The sequence below is a fragment of the Eupeodes corollae genome, chromosome 1 (assembly GCF_945859685.1).
Source record: "Eupeodes corollae chromosome 1, idEupCoro1.1, whole genome shotgun sequence".
Classification (NCBI taxonomy): domain Eukaryota; kingdom Metazoa; phylum Arthropoda; class Insecta; order Diptera; family Syrphidae; genus Eupeodes; species Eupeodes corollae.
Window position 1 is genome coordinate 238,195,210 of NC_079147.1, and position 13,410 is coordinate 238,208,619.

The following is a 13,410-nucleotide window of genomic DNA, read 5'->3' on the forward strand; positions in this document are numbered from 1 at the left end:
ACGTTCGCTTGTAGCCAATAAGGTGGTGAAGTTATTAGCTCAATGTTGTTATTTTTACAGTAGGTTTTAAACTCTTCGCTGACAAATTGGAGTTCGTTGTCCGCCGTGATAAACTTTGGATACCCTTGTCTACAAAATATGTCTACAAGATATGTCAGGAAAAACATGTCTGTTCATGGGGACTGGTTGGCTAGGCTTCGAAAAAATGAGACTATCTCGGCACTTTTTAACAAACTGCTCGACATCTCTGTCCACCACACTTTGGAACGGACTCTCTTTCATTACTGTTTCACCAGGGTGGCCTTCGTGAGCAAGTTCCAGAATTCTAGAACGTGGTGCCATGGGTATAACGATTCTAGTTCCTCTTCATAGAATATTGCCTACTATAGCCCACAATTCAAGTCTGAATGGAAAGTATGAACTTGGCATCTTGGAGTCCCATTTTGCGTTTTTTACGTTGTTGACAGCCTCCATCAGCTCCTAGTCCTTGGTGTTGTTCGAACAAATATTTGATATGGTAATCGCTCTGGGGACTTTTCAATTATCGCAAATATATTCTACTCCCCCTGTTCTTCGAATGTTTCTGTTGTTTGAATATTACACAGCCTTGGAACTGAATCAGCTATATTTAGCTTCCTCGGTTGATAAACCACCTTAAACCTAAACGCTTGTAACCTAAGCACCCATCTTTCAATACGAGCTGGTGGCCTTGATGTAGGCTTAAATATTGCCTCTAGTGGCTTATGGTCTGTGACCAACTCGAATTCTGTTCGTGCTAGGTAGTATGAAATCCTTTCAACTGCCCATACTAACGCTGGGCCCTCCTTTTCTGTTTGAGAGTATCTTCTCTCCACCTGGGATAGGCTTTTGCTCACAAATGATATAACCCTTGGTACGTTCTCAAACTGAATAAGGACTGCCCGCAACGCTACTGGGCTGGCATCAGCTATAAGTCGAATGCGGTTTTTTAAGTCAAAGTAAGAGAGAGTGGTCCAATCTGCTAGAAGCTGTTCTAATCTCTGAAAAGACTTTTGTTGAGATTCTGCCCATTCGAATTTGATATCTTTCTTTATCAAACACCTGAGTGGTTCCGTGATATCATCCATATCTGGGACGAATTTTCCAAGATATGTCACCAATCCAAGGAAACTTCTTGTCTCTTCTTTGCATTGTGGAGGTCGAAAGTGGGTCGATGATGTCTTGGTCTACTGCGTCATTAAGCTTTGCCTCGACTTTATCTTCTAAGGCAGCTGGGACTCGACGTAAAGGTTGCTAAACGGGTTTAATAGATGTATCGATAGACAGACATATTTTGATCCCTTTAATCTTTGGAAACGGTTTTGTACTTCCGAGATAATTAACATCACGCACTAGTTTCAAAACGCCTAATTTCACTGCCGTCTCTCGTCTCCTACTCTACACCACGTAGAATGAAGCAATCACTTCAGGACTCTCTACAATGCATAACGGAGCTTCGAAAACAGCCCTTACTTTGAGCAATTTATCACCCGCATAAGCCCTAAATTGGTTTGGCGTCTCTTTCCTAACACCCCACATTACAGCATTATAGCTTCTTAGTAACTGCCAGTTTGATTCACCTAAGAGATTAAACCTTCACCCTGAGTCAATAACCATTGATATATGATGGCCACCGACTTGACAATCAATCATTTCGTTCATATCCATGTTATGACCATCTACAACTCGGAAACAATCGTGTTCTGCCAATTGAGTCTCATCTTCGCTCTCATTTTCGCCTCCTCCGTACCCAGATTTTGGCCGTTTTGAAAATCTTTCTTTGTCATCATTTGCTTTACGTTTCATTGATTTTGTCTTGCATTTCCGCGAAAAGTGCCCGATCAAACCACACATGTTGCATATGGCATTCTTTGCCGGACAGTTAGGTGATTTTCCTGAATGTCCCTGACGATCACGTCTACTACCATCGTCTATCTCATTTTTACCCCCTTTTCGAAAAGTGATACTATTGACCGACGCAGTGGAAATAGATGGAAGCATTACCTCAGATTGATTGTTCGTGGACCTGGCACATTTCAGTTATCTCTGACAACGAATATTTTTTTCTAAAAGTCGTTTTTTTAGATCATTTGATGCTCAAGAATCGATTACCTTATCTTTAATACTAATTGCCAACATTTCTTCTTTCGTTTCCCCAAACGAACATTTTGCCGCCTGGTTTCTTGATCTGACCATAAATTTACTAATATTTTCACCTTGTTCAGGTTTCATTTGTTTTTGACCAAAATAGTATTTTTTAAGAGTTAAATATGTATGAGTAATTGAACAGCTGCCAAAACTTAAAAATTTAAAAATAACGCGAGATGGAATTTTTGGCCTTTCCTTCAAAACTTTCCAACATTCAGAGTAAAAGTCTTTATTTATGAATAATGAATATTTTCCAATATTGTTATTTAATGTACAATTTTATCAAGAACCTGTTGGATACAAAAAACCATCGTTTTCGAGTGATGCAACATCATTTGGCAGTCATACACCTGAAAACTCTAGTATAGCGATGTTGTGTCAAGCTCAGGGTTATCCAGTGCCTCTATTTAGGTACAAACAAAAAATTAAGGTTAACAAACAAAAATTTGATTGCAATTTTTATAAACGGACCCAACTCAACAGAAGGCAGTTTTTCTAGGAAATTAAATATATCCCTCAAAACTAAAACTTAATTATGTAAATGTTTTCCAAAATAGAACCTGTAGGAGCAAAAGCACCAACATTTTCTTCCGATTCAAAGGGAAGTATATTTGTACGTTCGGTTAGTTCAAGTTTTGCTCTTCTTTGTCAGCTCAAGCATTTCCGGTTCCATTAATAAGGTAAATATAATAAACAGTATAGCATGAAAATAACTGTCTAAATCTTGAAAGCTAATGAATTGAAACAAATGACAAGCTACATTTTTCAGAACTGTCAAATTTGTGTGTCTCAGCATCTTTTAAAATCGTTCAACGACGTAAACCGATAAATGTCAAGCTCTGAGCACAAACCATTTGCTTGAGTGCACAGAGTTATTACTTACTTATGTACTTACTTAAGGTGGCGCCTGGGCTTCAACCAACATGTGTCTCCAGCTAGCTCGGTCCATAGCTAGCTGTCTCCAGTTTCGCACACTAAGTTGGTTGAGATCTTCATCCACCTGAGTCGCGGTCTTCTTCTTCTCTACTGCGCCGTCCCTCGGAATTGGATTTGAAGACCTTCCGGGCTGGAGCGTTGATGTCCATCCGCTCTACATGACCTAAGCCGTTGGACTTTAACTGTGTTAACTAGGTCAGTGTCGCTGTATAGCCCGTACAGTTCGTCGTTATAGATTCTCCTTCATTTATGCATACGGGACCGAAAATCACCCGAATAATTTTTTTCTCGAAGTATCCTAAGACGCTTTCATCTTTCTTTGACAGGATCCAGACCTCAGGGCCATAAATAAGAACCAGGATGATGAGTGTCTTATAGATGGTGATTTTAGATGCTCGAGAGAGGACTTTACTTCTCAATGGCATTCTAAGTCCAAAGAAGCAGCGATTTGCAAAAGTTGTTCTTCGTTTGACTTCGGTGCTGGTGTCGTTGTGTGTGTTTATAGCGGTGCCTAGGTAGACAAAGTCCACAACTACCTCAAAGTTATAGCTGTCCATAGTGACGTTTTGTCCTTTTTCGATGACAGCATATACTTGGTCCTGCCCTCATTGACCACTAAACCCATCTTCTCCGCTTCCATCGCAATGCTCAAAAACGCTCCACTGACATCACGCTTTGATCTTCCAATTATGTCAATATCACCTGCGTATCCGAGTAATTGGATGGACCTTTGGAAGATTGTGCCTCTAGTGTTGACGGTTGAGTTTTGCACAATTCTTTCCAGAACGATGGTGAAGAAGTCGCATAACAGTGCTTCGCCTTGTCTAAAACCTTTTTTGACATCAAATGCATCGGTGAAATCTTTTCCGACCTTGATAGAGCAGCGTGTATTCTCTATTTTCATTCTGCACAAACGGATAAGTTTGACAGGAATGCCAAAACTAGACATTGCTCTGTAAAGCTCTTCCCTATTCCCTTTAAAATCGATAAAGAGGTCGTGGGTATCGGTTTGAGGTTCCTGGTTTTTTTCCAAGATCTGCCGTAGTGTGAATATTTGGTCGATAGTGAACTTATCAGGTTGTTGACGAACGGCTTCAGACGTTCACATCTTGGGTCTTATTTATGTTATATTTGTAAAGGAATTTAGTTTTTCTAAATCTTTTAAATTGTTTGTCAAATTTTAAATAATTTTAAAATTGTGCTACAAATAAAACGAAAAGGGGACCGGTAGAACTGTTACTACTGACATTTATAGATTTGATAGTTATGAATTGTTCATTGACCAAAGGTTTTGCTGTTAAGTTAGATAAGTCGCTTCTAGCTCGTTTCAGTCTTATATTAAATTTGAGTTTAACGTTTTATAAAAAACATCAATCTTCTCCCAACATCAGGTTTATACAAATAGTCGATATGAATTAAAATTTTAATTGTATTGTTAATTACTTTTTCAAGAACCCGTTGGTGCTAAGGCTCCAACATTTGCAACAGCATCAAAAACAAGCAGTTTTCTTGAAAGTTCTGGCAGTGATTTGGTATTACTTTGTCAAGCCCAAGCATTTCCCGTTCCTCTCTTCAGGTATCACAGATTCAAAATACTATTTGTCAAACATTTTTTTGGAAACACACTGTCACTTTAGAAGAAGAATCTGGCAATAATTTTTTTTCGAAATTAGTCTTTTTGACAGCTGTCACTTTATTTAATTTACAATTTTGGTTAAGATAAACTATTTGAGAAAGGATTTATCTTGAAATCTAACCTGTCAAAACATTAAGCAATTCTATCAGTAATTGAGAAAAATCTTCTTGAAATCAAAACTCAACAAACATAAATTTGTAATATATTTGGAAATTATTTCTATTTCGCAACAAAATTTACTAAACTCTCCTTGAAAATAGATTTGGTAAAATTAGAAAACCCAACATTTTGGCAAAAATAAAACAAAAAATTCCAAACATTTATTTGTATGCCTGTCTATACGTTTAACCTTTCAGAACCAGTAGGATCAAAAGCTCCAACATTCGCAACTATGTCAAAAATTAGTAGTTCATCTTATTCTGGTGGACAAAGTTTAGCACTTTTTTGTCAAGCTCAAGCATTTCCAGTTCCTTTAACTAGGTAGGTATTAAAAATGAAATCTTTTCAAAAAAGATAACTTTTATAAGTCAGCCCGATTCCCAAGTTCAAGGCATTTCAGAAAAAAATCATAATATTTTCTATTTTTTGTTAAATAATTTCAGAACCAGTAGGCGCAAAAGCTCCAACATTTTCAACCGATTCGATAGTTTTTTCTTACATTCGATCGATTAGCCAAAGTTTTGCTCTACTTTGTCAAGCTCAAGCATTTCCTGTTCCTTTAATTAGGTAAAAATATCTTATGCCTATAAACATTCAGCAGTTTTTAAATTTTCTTTTTTTGAATGTCGAATACAAAACAAAAGTTATATTTAATATTTTTAGAACCGGTTGGTGCGAAAGCTCCAACATTTTCCACCGATTCAAGTTCGTTCACTTACACACGATCTGTCAATCAGAGCTTTTCGTTATTATGTCAAGCACAAGCATTCCCTGTTCCAGTTATAAGGTATTAAGATAAATTTTATACTAACTTGAAATTCCCAACATATCAGCCAGTTTCGTGTTTGAAGATAGTAATTTCATAATAAATGTTGTACAAAATTTTCAGAACCCGTTGGTGCTAAAGCTCCTACGTTTTCGACAGACTCCAATGTTTTTTCCTATACTCGATCTGAAAATCAAAGTTTCGCGTTACTTTGTCAAGCTCAAGCATTTCCAGTTCCCTTAATAAGGTGAATTCAAAATTTAAAAAATAAAATAAAATAAAATAAGTCAACTTGGTGAAGCACTTCCAATATGGTTCTAAAAATATCTATTTTTGTTTTTGAATTCAAACTAAACCAAAAATGATTTTTAACAGAACCTGTAGGCGCAAAAGCTCCAACATTTTCGTCGGATTTTAAAAGTTTTTCACTGACACGTCATGTTTTACAAAGTTTTGCGTTACTGTGTCAAGCTCAAGCGTTTCCTGTCCCACTTATAAGGTAGTTTTATGTCGTTTTTTTTTCAATACTATTTTAAAATTGTATTTATTTGATCCTATAGAACCAGTTGGGGCAAAAGCTCCGACATTTTCAAATGATGTCACAAGTTTGTCATTTAAACGGCGTTCTGGTGAAAGTTTTGGTCTTTTATGCCAAGCACAAGCTTTTCCTGTTGCAATTTTTAGGTAACATACATTTCGAAAACTATTTTGAAAAACAGGTTTAAAATTTACCAACGAATCAGGCAGTTTTTTTGTTTGTTTAAGTTATGAAGTACAATCAAAATGTTTTTGTGTTTTTAGAACCCGTTGGAACAAAAGCTCCAACACTTTCATCCGATCTAACGTTACAAGCTTTTAAACGACCAGTTGGTGAAAGTTTTGCTCTTCTGTGTCAGGCTCAAGCTTTTCCAGTTCCATTTACAAGGTATTAAAACTCAAGTCAAGCATAAAAGGAGTTTAAACATAAGTTCTAACAATCGGGTATTTTTTTTTTTTGCGAAAATTAAAAATTCAACGTGATGCTAGAAATTTTCAATTTAATATTTGATAATAAAATTTGTTTTTAGAACCGGTTGGTGCAAAAGCGCCTACTTTCTCGACAGAATCAAAAAGTTTTACTTTTGTTAAATTAATTGGACAAAGTTTTGCATTGCTTTGTCAAGCTCAGGCGTTTCCTGTCCCATTAATGAGGTTTGTATGAATTAATTTAATAAGATTTTATCTCTTAGAACCTGTTGGATTTAAGGCACCAACATTTTCGAACGCTGCTAAAAGTACAACATTTGTTCATTCGAAAAATGAGAGTTTTGGTCTTTTGTGTCAAGCACAAGCTTATCCAGTTCCATTAATAAGGTGGGAATTCTTTTTTTCTTGTGTTTTAATTTGAATTCAGCTGGTGTTTAATTGAATTCAGCTCAGCTGAATTTGACAAAATTATAAGTAAAACTATGAAAATTCTAAAACTTATAAAATTAATATAGAAAGTTATGCGCAAAAGGGTATCCCTATACATTTAACTTGTGAAACAAATTAAATTTTGAAGTTAATGATTATTTTAGAGCCAGTTGGATTTAAAGCACCAACTTTTTCAAATGACGCCAAGAGTTCATCTTATATAAGAGCTGTGAATCAAAGCTTCGCACTATTGTGTCAAGCGCAAGCATACCCTGTACCATTAATAAGGTGTGTCCATAGTTAATGTTTTTAATATATATATTCAGAATCTTTTTTTTCAAATTATTTTCTTTATAAGAAAATCGTTCTTCGATTTGAGGTCTGTGTGTATACAAGTCACCTACTTAAATATTTTGTAAGCAACACGTTTCCTTGTTAAAGTGAATGGCAGTCTTTAAATCACTGTATCCAAAATGGCGCTGAATTGGATACAGGTTGAGTTAACTTATATTTTGCCTAAGTAAATGAAACTTTTTGTGATGATAAATGAAGAGTTTATATCTACAAAAAAAAACTTAAGTGTTAGATATACATATTCAGCAGTTTTAACTGTTTGTAAGCAATTAAACTTATGTTCTGAACACTATTCAGCTGAATTGAGAAACAAATATTTATAGATAATTTTTCCACACTTTGAATAGAAATTTAATGTAAGTTGCTTTTTATTTGTATTGATGCTTTCTCTTCTTTCTCTTTTATTATTTATTTTTAGTATAGCTACTAAAGCCAACCATAAATGAACGTGAAAGCGAATATCCCCTCAAAATTATTAAATCCAATCCACAAAAGCGATGCAATGGGCCTGCTACTGACGGAAGGATCAATGCCAGATCATCCACGGTAGCAGGTAAGTGTTTGTTTTTATTCTTTTAAAAAAATGGAAAAAATAAAAACTTTATGTCATCACTTTCATTCCTATACAAAAAATTATATATATATATCGCACTTTTTGTCCTATTTTATGCTTTATATTCATCTGCTTTTATGTTTTGTAAATCTAAGCATCTTTTTATTATACACTATCAGCTACAAAACAAACAAAATAAAAACATTAAAATTGCGTGCTTTTGTGTTCTGGTGGGGGAAATAATTGATTTAGTTTTGTTGCTTTATGTTTCATTTATTGTTGGCTTTAGATTTCGTTTATATCGATTTTTAGGCATCCTTTACCTTGAATTCATTTTATAACACGGTACCCATTTCAATATTCAATATCAGAAAAAGTTATTGTTGTTTTTAACAAATTTTGAATAACATTTTACTAGAACCCGTTGGAAGTGTTCCACCTAGATTCTCTGGTGGGCGCTTACAAGAACTGACAATTTCAAAGGGTGTAAGCGCTACTATAATGTGCTTAGGGCAAGCATTTCCAACACCAACATTTAGGTAATTTAATATTTGATGAAATTTTTCCAACTGATGCAATCTAAACAAATAACTATCCCAACATCAAGCTCCAATCTCAAGAATGTTTTCGATAATCTCATATTTTTCGATAATTTCTTGCTTCTCCAGAACCGGTAGGAAGTGTATCACCAACAATATCCGGTGATCGTTTGCAAGAACTTACCGTTAGGCATCAGAAAAGTTTTTCTATACTTTGCCTTGGTCAAGCTTATCCAATGCCAGCATTTAGGTAAAAATTAGTTGATAAACGAGCTTTTATTCCAACATTCCTAAAGTTTTGCTGAATTCGTTAGAAAAACATACAAAAATAAATTCTTTTTAGAACCTGTTGGACACGTGAAACCTAGAGTTTCTTCTAAAAGTATTGATCTAAAAGAAGTGCCTTTGGGTGAAAGTTTTGTTGGACTTTGTGCCGGACAGGCATATCCAGTACCGATTCACAGGTCACGTTTTTTATTTTTTTATTCATTCACTCTAAATTCGGCGTTAGGTACTTTTCTTTTTTGACTATTCCCTTCTTTGATACTGTTAATTAGCCTCGCTAGGGTTTCCTCAAATAATTTATAATAAAACTTTATTAGCTCTGGGAAAATGAAATGTTATTAATTTATAAATGTTTTGCTTGCTTTCATGATTATATCTCATTTGCATGGATAATTTTATATTAAAGCGGAATTTAAACGGTAAAAAAAGATATTTAATTGATATAAAAACACCGCGCTTACAAAGTTAAATAAGAACAAAATTAAAAAAAAAAATAAAAATTCGGTATTAAATGCTTTTGTGTCATTTTCTGTGCAAACTTAATAATTTCTTTGAGATTAAAACTAATTTCGAATCTTAACTTTCAATCCTTAATCTTAATTTCACACAAAAATTAACTATCCTATCGCGCTTACAAAATTCAGCGCAAATGTTTTGTGCCTCATTTCTGCTGTGAGCCAAAGTAAATTCCAGTAAATTTTCTTAATGAATAAACATAAATTTCCGCGCTTACGAAATTCAGCCACTAACTCAGCATTCTCATACCTTGCATTTCATTTTCTCATCTAATGTCACAATTCTTAACTCAGTTATCATTTGTTAACATTTATCTGATAATTTCTTTGCAGGTGGTATAAATTTATCGAAGGAACAACCCGTAAACAAGCCGTTGTCTTAAACGAACGTGTCAAGCAAGTATCTGGAACCCTGATAATCAAAGATGCTGTTGTTGAAGATTCTGGCAAATACCTTTGTGTGGTGAATAATTCAGTTGGAGGTGAGAGTGTTGAGACTGTTCTTACCGTCACAGCTCCATTATCAGCCAAAATCGATCCACCCACACAAACTGTTGATTTCGGACGTCCAGCTGTTTTTACTTGTCAATATACCGGAAACCCAATCAAAACAATTAGCTGGCTTAAGGATGGCAAGAAAATTGGACATAGTGATGCAGTTTTGCGAATTGAATCGGTAAAGAAGGAAGACAAAGGCATGTATCAGTGTTTCGTACGTAATGACCAAGAAAGTGCTGAAGCTAGTGCTGAATTGAAATTGGGTGGTCGTTTCGATCCACCTGTTATTCGTCAAGCATTCCAAGAGGAAACCATGCATCCTGGACCAAGTGTATTTTTGAAGTGTATCGCCGGCGGTAATCCAACACCTGAAATCTCATGGGAACTCGATGGCAAGAAAATCGCAAACAATGACAGATACCAAGTTGGACAATATGTTACAGTCAATGGTGATGTTGTGTCATATTTGAATATTACATCGGTTCATGCAAACGATGGTGGTTTATACAAGTGCATAGCAAGCAGTAAAGTTGGAACTGCTGAACATTCAGCTAAATTGAACGTCTATGGATTGCCCTATATCAGACAAATGGAAAAGAAAGCGATTGTTGCCGGAGAGAATTTGATCGTAACATGCCCAGTTGCTGGATATCCAATTGATTCAATTGTTTGGGAAAGAGGTTTGTAAAGAATTCTTCTAACATAATAATGTAATCCACTGGTTTTTCCAATTCTAGACAACCGTGCATTGCCTATCAACCGAAAACAAAAGGTTTTCCCCAATGGAACACTGATCATTGAAAATGTCGAAAGGAATTCTGATCAAGCTACTTACACTTGTGTTGCAAAGAATGCTGAGGGATATTCCGCACGTGGTTCATTGGAAGTGCAAGTCATGGGTAAGTTTTATTATTATTTTCATAAAATCTACTTTAATAGCTGACATCATGTTGCAAAATAATGTTTTGTCTGTCCGTCTGTTCATAAAGTTAATCTCTATCTCATTCAAAATAAGAAAAAAGAAAATGATGTCAGCTATACACATTTTGGGGGTAATGTACTAGATTTTTGACGAATTCAGCGTTGGTTAATTATTCAGCTAAGTGCTTACAAAAACAACGTTGGTTTTATTTGTGATTTTAATATATTCCCTACGTTCGCCGCCGCAGTTCCACCACAAATTGTTGCCTTTGACTTTGGTGAGGAAACAATTAACATGTACGACATGGTGTCAGCAACATGTACAGCAAACAAAGGAGATATGCCCCTAGAACTCTATTGGACAACTGCGCCGTCACCAAATTCGGGGCGTAAATTATCAACCAACGATGGAATTTTAATAACAAAAACAACTCAGCGTATAACAATGTTGAGTATTGAATCGGTACATGCTCGCCATCGAGCAAATTACACTTGTGTCGCTAGGAATGCAGCTGGTGTTGCTTTTCATACTGCTGAATTGAGAGTTAACGGTCTCTTTTGATAATTTTTTTTTCGTTTTTTGGTTTCGAAGTAGCCATTATTTTTCGTTTAGTCGTTCGATTATGTTGATTCCCTGCCTCTGACTGTATTTTATGTTTATTCCATATCCAAACCACTATTGTGAAACGATTTTAGTTCTGCCCCAAATTATGCCCTTTGACTTTGGAGCTGAAAGTATCAACGAAATGGACATGGTTTCGGCTTACTGTTCTGTTAACAAAGGAGATCTACCAATCGATGTTGTTTGGACTAAAAATGGCGGAAGAGTATTTACCAACGATGGAGTTGTCGTTACACGAAATAGTCAACGAATAAGTGTTCTAAGTATTGAGTCTGTTAGAGCAAGACATTCTGGCAATTATTCATGCGTTGCTACGAATTCAGCTGGTGTAACACGACATTCAGCTATATTGGCAGTTAATGGTTAAGAATTACGACTTTATGGATGTTTTCAATGTTTATTTTAGTTTGTAAAGGAATATTGTTTGTTCTTTTGTTTCAAAACCAATCTTCTTCCCTTTTGAATCCTTTAACTAAGTGCTTCCGCAAATTCTTGCCTTCGAGTTTGGAGAGCCAGTCAATGCCTTAGATATGGCCACAGTTAATTGCGCAGTGATAAAGGGTGATTTGCCAATTGATATTTACTGGAAGTTTAATGGATACCGCATGTTTGGATCGAATGATGGTACTCTGATAACACGATCTGGCCAACGTATAAGCGTTTTGAGTATTGAGTCTGCAAGATCACGCCATAGTGGCGTTTATACTTGTGTGGCATCGAATTCAGCTGGGAGTGTTGACCATTCAGCTGAATTGCATGTCAATGGTATTTACACAATTTAAAAAAAATTTTCTTCGAAGTTCTTAATTGTTTGGATTTTTTGTTGACATTATGTTCATTCCCCTTTTTTCACCATCACCACCCTCTGTTTTGCCCACCTTCAGTTCCACCATCGGTTTTGCCTTTTTCATTTGGTGACGATCCCACAAATACTGGAGAAAGTGCTGGTGTCCAATGTATGATATTAAAAGGAGACACTCCAATCACTATTAAATGGACGCTAAATTCTAGGCCAATTGTAACCGGTGAAGAAGGAATTACAATATTAAAACTGTCAGCAAAGACAAGTGTGCTGAATATAGCCTCGGTTGAACAAGAACATCGTGGAGTATTTAAATGCATTGCTGAAAATGCAGCTGGATTTGCTGAATTTAGCTCAGAGTTGAAAGTCAACGGTTGCTGAATATTTTTTTTGTGTTCTTGTTTGATGTTGTTTTTTGAAATTTAGTTGATTTTTATTAGTTTTGCATTTCGTTTATTTTCGTCCTAAAAGTTCCCCCACAAATAATGCAATTCAGCTTCGGAGAAGAAGCTATGAATACCGGTGATATGGCTGGCGTTCAATGTATGGTTTCAAAAGGAGATACGCCAATGAATATTCACTGGACTCTGAACTCAGCACCTATAGTTTCGGGTGAAGATAGTTTTACCATATTTCGTATGAATCCTCGAACAAGTTCACTGAATATTAACTTACTCGAAGCTAAACATCGTGGACTTTATAAATGTATTGCAAATAATAAAGCAGGATTTGCTGAATCCTCAGCTGAATTACATGTTAATGGTTAGATTTGAGTCACATTTCTTCTTGGTTTTATATTTAATTGTATTATTATTGATTATTATAAGTTTTCCTTCCATTCAACCCTTTTTTAGCTGAGTTATTGTAAATCAAAACCTTATTTAAATCTTCTTTAGTTCGTCCGCATATTATGGCATTTAATTTTGGTGATGAAATTCTAAATATGGGCGATGTCACAAGTATCAATTGTGTTGTTCCGAAGGGTGATTTACCTTTGGATATTTATTGGACCGTTAATTCAGCGCCTATTGTTTCCGGTGAAGATGGTTTTACCATAATGAAAATGAATCCTCGTACTAGTTATCTTAATATTGATTTTCTCGATGCAAAACATAGAGGAACATACAAGTGTATCGCAATTAATTTAGCAGGAATTGCTGAATATGAAGCTGAATTACAAGTTAATGGTTCGTTTTACAATTAGAATTGGGAAATAACTAGTCTAAGTTATGTATATAGGTTCTCGCTTAAAATTTTCTTCGA

General features: G+C 35.5%; 1 protein-coding gene across 25 annotated transcripts in view; it reads left to right on the forward strand.

The window, feature by feature from the left end:
• Positions 1-13,410, forward strand: part of LOC129941495 (cell adhesion molecule Dscam2) — a 259,928-nt gene that overhangs the window by 184,680 nt on the left and 61,838 nt on the right. For 22 of the 25 annotated variants that reach the window (XM_056050163.1, XM_056050146.1, XM_056050158.1 and 19 more), the window contains 2 exons: positions 9,638-10,482; positions 10,540-10,701. In XM_056050163.1, the coding sequence (XP_055906138.1) occupies positions 9,638-10,482; positions 10,540-10,701 (1,007 nt within the window). Of the gene's footprint in view, positions 1-4,554; positions 4,679-5,094; positions 5,219-9,637; positions 10,483-10,539; positions 10,702-13,410 lie in introns of all 25 variants that reach the window. The other 3 variants (XM_056050154.1, XM_056050139.1, XM_056050140.1) reach the window with 2 other exon arrangements.